We start from the raw sequence: 14,045 nt of genomic DNA, 5'->3' as shown, positions 1-14,045 counted from the left end.
AGTGTGTGACAGTTTCAGCTTCATATGAATGTAATTCTATTATAAAAGACAAACAAAAAGATGTGTTTGTGTGTCACCAGGGGGCTTGGTCATGGTGCTTTTGGTGAAGTGTATGAAGGACTGGCAGTGGGAATACCAGGTGAACTGAGTCCACTGCAGGTGGCAGTTAAGGTGAATTATTACCTGTTGTGTCATATTTTCTTTTTCACTGGTCAAACTTTGAATAACTCAAATTAAATCCCAGTTTTTCTTTTTAAGCTAATCACACATCACCAACTGTTGTACTTTAAATTATTATCTTGTACTTATACAGTAACAGGCTGATACTGAATCACATGATTTTGCCAAGCACCACAGTAAAATAACAACTGTGCATGCAGCAGAAACTTATCTTGTGTTTTTACAACAGACCCTTCCTGAGGTTTGCTCTGAGCAAGATGAATTGGACTTCCTAATGGAGGCTCTAATCATCAGGTAATAATACAGTGCAAATACATCATACAGTGCCCTGGAGGTCATTTGTGATTCACATTCCCCTGTTGTGTTTGTGTCTCTGCAGTAAGTTCAGCCACCAGAACATTGTGCGCTGTGTGGGAGTGAGTCTGCAGGCCATGCCCAGGTTCATCCTCCTGGAGCTGATGGCAGGAGGAGACCTCAAGACTTTCCTGAGAGAGACCAGACCCAGACTGGTGAGACATGCAGCACTGTTATTGAACACCAGAAGCTGTTCTTCTTCTAAAAAACCAAACAGAACTGAACACACCATAGTCTCAGTTACAGCAACTGTGTATCCTCCCTGATGTCTTCACTAATGCCACAGTCGTGTGGGCAAATGTAGTTAAATGTAGTGTGATGCCTGCATTAGCGCAAAGACACAATAAGCTCGGTATGTTGTCCTGCTTCAGCTGTTGTAAAGCAGACAGTCGTGGGCGGTTGTGGCTCAGGAGGTGGAGCGGGTTGTTAATTAATCTGAAGGTCACTGGTTTGATCCCTGCATGTTGAAGTGTCCTCAGGCAAGACACTGCATCCTTAAATGCCCCGGATGACTGTGCAATGACAGAGACACACTATTTATAGAGGTCCTGTATGAATGTGCCACTGAATGAGTGATTGTGACTCGTAAAAACAAGAAAAATCCTACATGACTGTCATACATTCACGATTTATGGGGCCAGTGGATGGACACGTGTCATAGGGACAGTGACTTCTGTCTCTGCCTCTTTAATTTTCCAGTGTGTAATATGTAGTAGGGCGTATTGACAGATGTTGAATTTACTACCCATAGGTATGCTAACTGTTTTAATATAAAAAATAGTTCTGATGTTGTGCAATCATGTGCTTTTATATACAGGCAAAACAAGCCAGAGTGTGGCTTTAGCATCTTGAATCAGAAATGTACTACCAATGGCTCCTTACCTTACATGACTGAAACATCTGTCATCAGCTGATGGACAGGTCAATGTGCAGAGGAGTCACCTGTCTGTTTGCAACCTGAAGTCTCACCAGCCAAATGTCACTACGTCTTACACGCTGGACCTTGACGTTGTTTCCCTGTGTCTCTTTGATCAGGAGCAGCCTTCCAGCCTGACCATGGTGGACCTCCTCAACGTAGCCAGAGACATCGCTAAAGGCTGCCAGTATCTGGAGGAGAACCAGTTCATACACAGGTACTTCAGCAGATAACCGCACACTTATGCATATGCCGGAACAACACAGTGCTGAGGATCACTGAGACAGAGAGAAACAATCTCTCATCTGCTGACTTCTTCACAGAATTATGAACAGACTGTGGCTGACTGTCCAAGTGAGACATATGGACACTGGGGGCCTTTTGTGATTGCAGAAATTTGCAGAAATGAATTTAGCATCAGAGCAAGCAGCTGGCTTGCCTTTTATATGATCACTGTCCAAGGCACTCGTGAACAGTCTCTATATTTTATATTCACATTCACAGCAGTTGGTGAACCTGAGAATTTTGCTCAAGAAATGGAAAAGATTTCCTGTTAAGTGCTCCAAACACCACATTAAGACAGCTGAAGTGCAGCCCTGTTTCCTGCTTGTCTTGTCTATAGAAATTGGTCAAGGACAAACAAGACCCGTTAAACTGTATTTGCCCCAACATGGCACCATCAATTCTTTTAATGTCTGACCCTTCTCCAGGGGCTCATGAGCTCCTCTATCCCCTTTCTTTCTTTCTTTCTTTCCTTCTCGCTCCCTCTTCCTTTATGTCTTCAAACCTGTATTAAAATGTGCCCAGTACTGTCCTTGAGGTTAATTTCAGTTTTTATGGAGGTGTGTTTACTTGGGGGCTGAGTAAAGGGCAGCTGAATGATAAGTTAGAGGAGTTACCGCTCTTTAGAAAATTGAGCCTTTCTTAAGGTGAATGCTGGGATGGAGGTTGAGCTGTGGTGCACTGCAACAGGTTCAATCACAGGGTTAACACTGCCTGAAAACATCTCCATGATAGTTATCTCTTGTTTGGTCAGTCAAATATGTATTATTGGGTACTTTCTTTTTACAACAAGCTCGGTACTCACAAAGGAAATTATAAGCAAATGAAGAGAAGCAATCTGCCGAGCAGAGTTTAATGCAACCACAGGTGTTAAAGACTAATAATGCAGATCTCAAAGTGCTGGAATTAAATGGATCTTTAAGCTGCAGATAAGAATTTACTGTTAATACAGTAAGGTCCACAGTATGAGGCCAGTTATTGTTTTTTTGTTTTTTTAATAAAAGCTTGTTTTCACATCACTGTGCAGCTTGTACGACAGCCCACAACAAGTCTTCCCATAATCCCTTAGCAGTCTGTGACAGCTACTGCTGCATTTACAGGCTCATTCTGCCTACAAGCAAAAGCAAATCATCTGAATGAATTCTTCCAACCCATTTAACATGGACTACTTGTACTTAGCTCCAACACCTCTTACGCTTGATAGAAACGATTCAGTCCTCCTAAAGTAGCTGAAATTGCCCCTTTATCGATCATTTCAGGACATCTTAAATAGAAAATCTCCTGCTGCTTTTGATAATGACCCTTTTCTATTTTTGAACTTAGTCCTAAAACACAAGAATAAAGTGATGGTACACTGTTTTTCTTTTCAGACATTCTTGGCCCACTCAATTGGGGCAACCATGTTGTCCATGTCAGAAACCTCTGGTTAAATTAGTCTGAATCACAACTTTATCCCCATTGTGTCGTTGTGTCTTTATTCTCCAGCCCTGCCCTGTCTCATGATGTCACTTGATGTTATGGTGTGATATTAAATTCTGGGTATGTATTGGCCTTAGTGGAGACTTGTTGTCTAAAGTCTGACAAGAAGCGGTGCCCACATGACATCACTTCTAAAGATATTAAGAAAGTGAGACAGCATGTGGGCTTTATGTCTTCTTCCCCAGAGAGGAGCCAACAAACTATTGTATTTTCTCAAAGAATAACCTAACCTGGTGCAGTATAAATATGACTTTTATGAATTTTATTTGCCTCTCCCTGCATAAACTGTGGAACTTTTCAATCTTTTCCCTCGATACACCATGTGGGCAGACACATAAAGGCGCTGTAGGAAACTATACACTCTGCCAGCTTGCCCAGGGCATCTTGGTAGTTCCAGTGAGTTTGAGATGCAGCAGGGGGGTTTCTTATAGATGCAAATATGGAAAGCTGGTGAACTAGTGAAGAGATGAGGCATAAGTCAAGCTGTGTGAATGTCAGTGTTCAGTATATCAAGTTCTTATATACACCGAGATGATGCAGTGCTGCAGTGAGTTAATGGCTTCTCCTTCAACAAAGGCAGTAAGTACAGCCAGTTTCCTGATAATCTGTGTCTTCTGCCTTCTTGTAGGGACATTGCAGCACGGAATTGCCTCCTGACCTGCAAAGGACCAGGCCGTACAGCCAAGATTGGAGATTTTGGGATGGCTCGAGACATTTACAGGTACAGTTCCAGCACAGCAGGCGAAACTGCCAGGGAATTCCAAGTTCAGTTGTTTATTTACTGTGATTGCCTAAGTGAATTTGTAGACACGGCCACTTCTACAGCCACAGGATGTGACATATTAAATTACATTTGTTCCAGAAACACAGTCCAGAGAAAGATAAACTTACTGACTTAGAGATGGCTTTTTGAGTTGACCACATTTAAGTTGAGAAGTTGGCCTCTATACCATACATATTCAGCATGTAATACAAAACCACAGTTACAAGTCATTTCAGTCAAGTAAGTGTGAAAGCTTGTCCTTCCCTTGTGATTGTGAAGCCTATGAAATTTAGTCTTTAAAAGTGTTTTTATTCTCCATCTCACTGCTGTACTGCTGCATTATTTAATCATCATCAGCTCATCTGTAGCCTCAGCATCATCTCATTATTCTTAGCTCAAAGGTTTTAATATAGCTACCACTATTTCACGTGACACCATTTAAATGAATGCACAATCCAGCAGGGAAATCTCCCAAGCCTTTCATCTGGTAAGGAATTAGAGCAGGGGGTAATATGTCACAACATTCTGCTGTATCAACGCAGCAATTTTGAATTATCAGATGAAAAGTCGCACAAGAGCAAAGGCTTTCTAGAGCATCCGGAAAAGGCTGTTGCACAGAACCCCTGGGGAGCTGCATTAGAAGCACTTGATTTAATTGCTGATGTCAGTTTTTCAGGTGCCTCGCTGTGATTTTGTTTTTATCTCTCAGCCTGGAGCTGCAGAGCTGGGACTGGGTTTTTTTTTTAATTATCATTGTTATTACGGTATGTTGAGAAGGAGGAGTGGTTGTTTTGTCCACAGCGTTCTGCTGTCTTGTTTTTTTCTGTTGCACAATGTTGGCCCTCCTGCTCAAGACAAGGCTTAATCTCAGTTTGTTGTATATTCTGAGATCAGGAGAACTTGCTGGTTATTTTCCTTGTGCTTTCTCTCTCACACACAACCCACATAGAACGTTTGCACAGCAGTGATGGTAAATAAAAAAGCAGGGCTGTCATGTCTGCTTATGTAAATAGCTGCCAGTCAGTAATCATCACCTAAGGTAAACAGCTGCCACGAACGAAAAGAGAAATTCACTGTGTCTTTGCATTAAATGTCCACATTTACTCACCTGCAGGAACAGTGTAAAGTGTAAACAGTGGCATTCAACACACATTAACTGACACAAGTATTAAGCTCGTCTTACTTTGGTTACCGCAGTCCTCTCTGTGCTGTCGTCTCTCACTGTGACTTGTCTCTCCAACACTCCTCCTGCTTCCACTCTGAAATACAACTGAAAAATGAACCTACATTTGTGCTATAGATTTTTGGGACTGTGTCTGAGCCTCCATTATCTGCTGCTCAGCTTAATAAAACCCAATACGTCCATACCCACACACGAGGTAAATTCCCTGACAGGCAGCAATCAGTTTTATCATTTAACATTTTACCACCGCGCAATCTTTTCAGAAAAGTCCAGCATTTTTTAAGTTGAGATAACAGACTGTGTTCAGGTCGTCTTTTTCAAAGTTGTTTTTCACTGGCAGGAGTCATAAAAAGGCGGTCGCTGTAAATATACTGCAACAAAAAAAGAAAATACTGCAGAACGTGACACCTTGTATATTCACACACTTAAGGCTCCACTCGGCATCAGGGTCGGTCCACAGATCACCCACTGCCACTGCTGTCTCATCCCAACACGTGTCCCGTTGTAGACTTACCTCACTGTGATAGATACACATTACAGGAATAGACAATGGGTAATTCTCTGATTTTAGGCCTACAAGGGGAGGAAGGTTCTGATTTCCTTGACTGAATTGATTGTGTTTTTCTAAGTGATAGATTAAATGCTGGCTGGTGAATGTGGAAATAGCCTGCAGTGGTTGTTAACTAGTCTGTCAAGCAAACACACTCAACTAGTAATTGTATTTTTCTGCTTCAGTGATTATGTGTAATTTTCCTCAAGACTAACTCCTTCTGCCAATAGTTTTTGCTCAGAAAATGCTTCCCTTTGAGCCATATTATCTGACAACATATGATCTATATTCATCTGCACTCTTCTGCCCCTGAAGAAACACAGCTGCAGCTCACACCTCAACAGAACCGCCCTAATTACCTCTTCTTATTTGCACTTCTTAGCAGTTCTGTGCAAAGGTCTTAGAGTCGCCATTAGGTCTGTTGTTTTAGCAATGCTATGATAATCCTCTTCAATAGATCATTGACATTTTTCCGAAAAGAAAACAGCTTCTACAGTTAAAAGTGTCACCATAGTGTGGCCTCCACTTACATTTGAACAGTAGCAGAATCCTGTCTCTTTTAAACCTAAAGAAGTGGAATCCTAGGGAAATCATATCTGGAGAGTAGAGGCCAGTCCACAAAGTTCACACCTGAATATTATAGAGATCAAGACACAAAAGGTTAAATCTAAATCTAAAGAACTCCTGGAAGTGCTGAAAGAAGCCTGATTTCATTTATCCACACCATTGTTTAAGACAACCTCAAGACCGTTTCCCTAAAAGAGTTTACGATAACAGAGGTCACACTGACATTTGCCTGTAGAGGTTTTATTTGTTCGGAAAAGTTTTAATGGCAGTTTCAAACATTTTTCCATGAAGCTCTGTTTGGCAGGAAAGGCGATCTTATGCAGGCCCAAATGTTTTATTTGTAGTTAGTGTTATTTGTTGTCATTTTTCCTCAGGGGGAGAAAAAGGAAAATAAAAGCATCAAACACACAAAAAAAGAGGCAGTTGGTACATAAAAACAAGAACATTAAAACATAGCAGCTTTTTCCTGTTCTGCTGTAGCAGCGTGTTCCTTTGTCTCTGCATGGGTCTGATGAGAACTGTGACCCCTCCCCCTTCCTGTGTGTGATTTCCCACCACCTGTGTGACTCATATTGTACATGTAAGGACCGTCACCAGGTGTCCCATATAATATTATCAAATATTTGTAAAAGTGTGACATGCCAACAATCATAAATGGCTCCTGGAGTACGGTAGTTTATTTTTTTTTTAAATTGTACATAATTTTATGGTTATATCTAAAGTAACAACAAAGGTTGGCCTAAGGCTAGACCAAAGATGTCTGGACAGTGCTGTATGTAATGTTAATCCGTTCCTGATGTTCTCACGTAACATAAATGATATTAGATACACACTCAGGTACTGACACACACACACAGATAACATATTGCATCCCTCCTGGCAGTCTTTTCAGATTTCATGTTACAGATCATCCGCAGCAGAGTCAGACATGTGTGTGGGTTGTGATTTGGCACCATACAAATAAAATGGATTTGTTTTGATTCCGGCCCATTGGCAAAGAACAGCACCTCATAAAATGAGCTTGAAATCCTCCTCACACAAAATGTGACGGGTAAGTCTGAGCCCATAGGCTTTGGATGCCATATCCAAAGTGCTCAGGCTGCCATGGCGGAGTTTCTTTTTTTCTCTGCTGTAATAGTCTGTTGTATGGTTTGCCACTCATAGCCTTCATTCCCTTGTCTTTTTCTTACCTTTATTTGAGCAGGGAACGCCAGCTAAGCACAATGCTCTGTCATGCTGTATCATACTCACACCGGGGAGCTGCCCATTGTAATTACAGTCCTTTGCTGTGCAGCCATGTGCAGCTCCAGTTGAACAGTTGGTGCTTCATTTAGTTGTTCAGTTTTTGAAGGTGTTACAGCTACTGCTTTTGTAAAAGGTCCAGGGATTTGAACTGGCAACCTTCCGCTCCCCGCAGGCTGCTGCTCTTTCATAGCAGCAAACTGCCAGGTGACGCTTTTTGTCAGGTGAAACAACTGATATTAGATATTGATATGCGTCTATATTCTCCTGTGTGGACGCAACACACATATGATGGACGTGGGACCACGTCCGTCCTCACTGTGTGCCTCGAGCAGGGTGAGATGAACCTGGCAGCCTCTATCGGTGCTTCAGATCAGATCATTTCTTCACCAACAGGGTGCACAAGACAGCATTAAAAATGGCTCAGCCCAGTGGAAAATCTCCATCTTTCCTCTCAGTGAGATAAGGAGTTGGCAGACGGTCTCTCACGCCAGCACGTTAGCAAGCAGAACATGTGAGTGGATCTCTGAGCCGATACAGACACTGAAAAACAGTGAATTAATTGCTGGATGTGAGGGTTTTTTTTCCCCCCCTCAGCTGCTTTTGAGGAAGGAATGGTTGCCATAGTGACGGGGCTGCAAAATGTAATTGGTGGTTTTCATTTAACAGTTGTTCCCTTTTTTATTTTTAGTGGACAAACACAAAAAAAGAGTGTATGTAATGAATAAAGCTGCAGTAAGCAGACTCACTGAAAATAGTAAAGTGTTCACATTTTTGAATCACAGTTCCCTGAGCTCCTCTCATCAGCTGAGCAAAGACAAACGCACTCATTCCATATGTGAAACATAACCTGAGGCGATCTCTCTATCTCTCTGCAAATATAGACACGTTTTTTTGTCCAATTCAAATGTTTCCATTTTCAGGTTCATTTGCATACAAAGTAAGGGTAGTGGAACAGCAGGAAGAAGAGCTCTCTGATCATTTAATTCACATTATCCTTATAGATTACTGTGTAATTGTGTGTTATTGATCAGTAACAACAAAATATCCTACTGTACCTTTTAAAAATGTGTGTGTGTGTGTGTGCGTTGTGCAGGGCAAGCTATTACAGGAAAGGTGGACGTGCCATGCTGCCAGTGAAATGGATGCCACCTGAAGCCTTCATGGAGGGAATCTTCACATCTAAAACAGACACATGGTGAGAATCCTTCACACTTTGCACCTGGTCTCAGTGCAATTTCGGCCCAATCCCATGTCTCATTTTTACCTCTACGTCTTACCTCTCTGAAATGGGACATCCCTTCAAGGACATGACATGTCATCAGTCGTCTCTGCGGGCTTTTATATAAGCAGACATGACAAGTTTTGTGCCATTGTCAGCTGTTGCATGGGCTATTATTATTATTATTAGCATAGCTACACAACATGCTAACCAGTGTTAGCACTCTGATGGTAACATTAGCTTTTATTGATAATCTGATGAAACAAGTGTGTTATTCCTTAAACTTCACTCTCCCACTCTTACACCTGCACATCGCATCTTAATCTTATACAGTGACGTCATCCCTACACCGCTCCGCTTTGCGACGATGGTGCTTCTAATTTATGACAGGATTATCCCTAATCCCTCTCTCAGGTCATTTGGTGTTCTGCTGTGGGAGATCTTCTCACTGGGCTACATGCCATATCCAAGTCGCAGCAACCAAGAAGTGCTGGAGTTTGTGACCAACGGTGGCAGAATGGACCCCCCTAAAAACTGCCCTGGGCCAGTGTGAGTGCAGGAAGCCCCCCCACACACACACACACACACACTCCCGTGCTGAAAGCATCTTTATGTTGCACATGACCACAAGGATAATGTGTTCCCGTGAGGTCTAATTAAACTTCACAACACAAACAAGAACAGAGAGGCTTACGAGGAGTTGGAGATGAGGCAGTTGTATGCTAATACAGACATTGAAGCCTCTGAGGATTTGCTGATTCTGTCATGTTGACCTACAGTAACTGTAGAATTGTCTGTGATTTCAGTGTGGACCTCACACTGATGGTCTCTGGCAATTCCTCCCAGTTTGGTCATGGAAAGTGACCAAACTGATGTGGATCTATGACCATATCACACTTCCCTCTTTAAGATACCACCTCCCACGTGAACAGATATAGGATAGTGTGTGGGTTGATGTACTGGACTTCATTGGTAGTTCTATCTATGATTTAGCATTTATAACAATCACTGATGGGAGGTTTGCTTTAAATCTACCTGATGTGAACAAACTCAAAAAAGATGTGATATTTGTTAAATCAGTGTGATCACTCAGCCTCTGCTCACTTCTTGTTTTGTTTTTATTCCACAGGGCATGGTAAACAATGATTTAACTGAGTATTATCTGCTTGTGTCTGTTCAGGTACCGTATAATGACACAGAGTTGGCAGCACCAGCCTGAAGACAGGCCTAACTTCTCAACTATCCTGGAGAGAATTGACTACTGCTTACAGGCAAGTGTTTGATTTGAACAGGTCGGGGACAAAACCTACTAAAGCTCTCATCCTGCTGCACTGATGCAGGGTCATCAGCTGGGGACAGCTGTTCATGGATGCTAGAACATCTCCTGGTGTCAGGGCAGTGAAGCGGCACCTATCCCCGACATCCCCACTGCTTAAACCATCTCATCTCCCCATGACTTGTCCATGGCTTGCTCAACCCTGATTATTTTAGGCTCAGTTTAAACCTGGAATTAGTGTCCGTCCTGACTGATTTGATTGCATGTGGAAAGCGTTAATTACCACATTAAAATGCATCCTGGACCCGTGTTTTATTCAAATAAACACTGTTATGAAAACATTGTGCTGGTTTAATGAGTCGGACAATAACATGATCATATCACTCTGGATGGATTTTAATCCCATGTCTGAATATTGTTGATAAAATAGATACTTCTGTAAATATGAATTAGGGTCTGTACATCTGTATATGTACTACATGAAACTGTTTAATCAAATTTACATTGATTAAATACACAATTTTTGATGGGTAACTCTGTTTCAGGACCCAGATGTGGTGACCGTGCCTCTGCCTGTAGAATATGGTCCTGTGCCTGAGGAGGAGGAGCGTGTACCAGCACGCTCTGATGACACCTCAGCTCCCGCTGTGCTGGTTAATACCCAGGTGCCTGATGGGGAGGCTCCACAGCCACCACCATCCTATCCTACAGAGGAGAACCGGAGAGGTGGAGAACATACTGTTGTGGCTAGCACAGCATCGGAGGCCAAAGCACAGACATCGACCCAGCCCCAGCTATACCTCCACCAGCACCAGCAGCCTCACACACAGACCTCCATCACCATGACGACCACTAATACAATCACCTCCACGGCCTCCTCTACTTTCTCAGCCAAGGGACCTCATGTCAATACCCAGCCAAGCGTAGAGGGGGGGCACATTAACCTGGCATTCACCCAGGGCCACCCAGCTGAGAAGGAGGGCCATAGCGGGAAGAACACCAGTCTCTGGAACCCAACATATGGCTCATGGTTCCTGCAGCAGCAGAAGAGGAAGCAGCAGCAGCAGCAACAGCAGCAGCAGCAGCAGCATCAGAGGCAGGGAGGGGTGGGCGGCATAGGAGGCAGCAGTGGCAGGGTACCCGGCGAGGGACAGGAGCATGTGGGGCGTACGGTGGCTGAGATGGCAGGAGCACTGGGTCTTCAGCACCAGCACAAGCAGTTCCAGCATCAACTCCAGCAGCAGCACCAACTTCAGCTGCTGCACCATCAGCAGCAGCAGCAGCAGCAGCAGCAGGGTCTCTGTAGACCTCTGTTACCTCCACCACCCCCTCCTGCTGCACAGTCACCTCTGCTATTAGATTCAGCCGCCTTGCCCCCAGTTCCCCTCTACAGACTGAGAAGATTCCCCTGTGGGAACATCGGCTACGGCTACCAGGACCAAGGTCTGCCACTGGAGGCTGCCCACGGCAACCCTGCACCCCCTCCTCCACACCCTGCCTCCCAGCAGGGAGCCTCCATGTCCTCCTCAGCAGCTCACCAGAGGGGGGGTTCCGTTCCCACTCCAGCATCCCTGGGTCGGTCAGGTCTGTCGGAGGACAGCCGCCCTCTGCTCGTCACCATGGGAACAGTGCAGGACCCCAGACTGCCCAGGATGGAGGGCCACAACGCCACTGTGCTTTAGCCTAAATGCCTGTACTCTGCTGGTCTTTTTTCAGACCCTGTCTTTGAAGACTGTGTGTCCTGGACACTCAGCAACAAACACTGTGTTTTAGGACAGAGATCATTTTACACACCCCCCCCCCCCACCACCACCATCCTACCATTTTTGGTTTATCCCTCCAGTTTAGAGCAAACTCATCTCAGTGAAACAGAGCTGGATGAGTCCATTAGGCTTTTCCTATGAGAACTCTGGAGGAGCGTTCAAATCCCCAATGGATGTTAAAGCACATCAGAAAAGGAAAAACTTTCGGGAGGCAAAATTTAGCGACAAGAATAGTTTTAAAAGTTTAAAAAAAAAAGAAATATTTTTTCATTGCTGAAGGGATCAGGACTGGGTGAGATTACTAAGAAGAAACTGGAGAGTTCATGACAGGTGGATGAGGGTCAACTCGTGGACAGGGTGTGTGTGTTTTCATGCTCAGTACGTAGAGGAGAATGGACCATTAGGAGGATTTAAATCTCTATATTTTGCTGGATGTGAGTCTGGATGTGTGTTGACTGCAGCACCTGTGTTAAGTTGTCTGCAGCTGTCAGCCACATGTGAACCGTCACTGTTCCTCCCCTCATCCTTTTGGAAAACAGCAGCGCGGTAAATAACTTGTATCAGACTATTTTTCATGAATATTGCAGAATAGAACACTGGATTACCAGAGACATTTATACTGAAAAAAATACTGGGAAAAATGTGTTTGTTGATGTTTGCTTGCCTGCTTGTTTATTTATTCATTTGTTTATTTATTATTTGAAAGTGGCTCTATAAATTATTAATAAACTTGCTTAAAATCCAAACAGATTCATCTTACATCAAGTGCTTTTATCTATTTTCAGCTGCAGGATTTGGTTGTGTTTTTTTTTGTTTTTTTCCCCAGTCCTGAAAATCAAACGTCAAATGGTCTGGAATGAGTGAAGTCAGCAGCGTGGATGTGGATGAATAAATAAAACAAAGAAGCAGGTATGAGGGAGATGATTGGATGAATGAATAGCTTTTGTTATAGCTGAAGATGTGTCAACTCATTGCTCCTGGTGTTAATGGATTTGATTTTGTTAATGACTGCGTTCTTTTGAACGAGTGCTTTGAGACAGTGAAGCTGAGACTTTTCTCACTCATTTTTCATTAATTCACTTCTTGTTTAATACAAACCTTTCCTTCCCCTGATTGTCTGGATATAGAAACACAGTTGATGATGCTGAATCAATCTTCACATCTCTGCTCTCTCAAAGCACTCTGCGATCTTCAAATCTCTACGTGTTCTGTCTTTTCTATTACAGGACGAGTGTCGTGGAATACGAATGAGTGCGAGTGACACATTTGAATACAAACAGTATTTTTGCTCTCCATGTGACTGAAACCCTGGACCAATTTGAGTCTCACTCTGCTCATTCTCCCTCACGTGTCACGTGTGTGTACGAACTGTTCAGTTGAAGGACAGTAACATACTGTAGATGTATCACCAAACACCGTCAGTGTGTTGATTTTCAAGTGAAAACAATGTGTGTCTTTCTTTGATGCTTTTGCTTGACTGTATTGTGCATTCCTGTCGGTCCTGCTGCAAAGCAAAAATGAGCTGTCGTGTGCGTCATGGCACTCGGTGACTGATGAAGACAAATGCAGCCCTGCAGGCAAAGTCAATATATTGGCTAATGAGAAGTTCTTTGCTTCATCTCCAGCACCTGTGTTAAAACTGTGTTCTCTTCACAGCTCATCACCATCGTTTGATGTAAAAAGACAAAGTGAACTGCACCTGTAAATGTTGTAATTATAAAGTATTGTACTATGGCTCCGGTAAAAGCTGTAAATTGCCCTTGAGAAGACATTCACCAAAATTAATAAATTACTATATAATAACTGTTTCGTCTGTTGTACTATTTGGCGTTTAGGCCATGTTAACCACATTTAACCGCATTTGTCCTCAAACATGTACAGGTAAAGCTGTGGCCTGTAGCATCAGCGCTCTATTTATTATAGAGGAAATTAGATTTTTATAATGCTCAATGTTTAACACTGATATCTGTCATTTCCAAATGTAAAATATTCGTTATATATCCTCAATATCCTCAATAGGTGATTAAAAAAAAGTGGGTTCTTGTTTCTGGCCTCCTCCACGGCCATCATGTAAGGTTTAATTAAAGGGTTCTTCAACTCAGCATACAGTATTATTAGTCAACATTTCCCTATTGTTAAACTAAGAATCTTAAATTATAATAATCTGCCCTTTTTTCACACGAGCCTCTGCTCATGTTGAATGACTGTGCATGCCAAAAAAAAAATAAAAATGCTAAACTAAGAGTCAGCATGTCAGGACTGGGTCTG

The 14,045-nt window shown here is 42.9% G+C and overlaps 1 protein-coding gene across 4 annotated transcripts in view; it reads left to right on the top strand.

Annotated features, from left to right (window-relative positions):
• Positions 1–13,580, top strand: part of alk (ALK receptor tyrosine kinase) — a 350,840-nt gene extending 337,260 nt beyond the window's left edge. For all 4 annotated transcript variants that reach the window (XM_058615374.1, XM_058615376.1, XM_058615375.1 and 1 more), the window contains exons 21-29: positions 81–171; positions 410–474; positions 560–689; positions 1,570–1,667; positions 3,840–3,932; positions 8,613–8,714; positions 9,153–9,287; positions 9,919–10,009; positions 10,560–13,580. In XM_058615374.1, coding sequence (XP_058471357.1) covers positions 81–171; positions 410–474; positions 560–689; positions 1,570–1,667; positions 3,840–3,932; positions 8,613–8,714; positions 9,153–9,287; positions 9,919–10,009; positions 10,560–11,696 — 1,942 coding nt within the window. In that variant the 3' untranslated portion in view covers positions 11,697–13,580. The remainder of the gene's footprint in view (positions 1–80; positions 172–409; positions 475–559; positions 690–1,569; positions 1,668–3,839; positions 3,933–8,612; positions 8,715–9,152; positions 9,288–9,918; positions 10,010–10,559) is intronic.
• The last annotated feature ends 465 nt before the right edge of the window (positions 13,581–14,045 follow it).

This window comes from Solea solea, chromosome 18 (assembly GCF_958295425.1).
Source record: "Solea solea chromosome 18, fSolSol10.1, whole genome shotgun sequence".
Lineage (NCBI taxonomy): Eukaryota > Metazoa > Chordata > Actinopteri > Pleuronectiformes > Soleidae > Solea > Solea solea.
The sequence above is the reverse complement of the archived record's forward strand: the minus strand, read 5'-3'. Positions and strand labels throughout refer to the sequence as shown.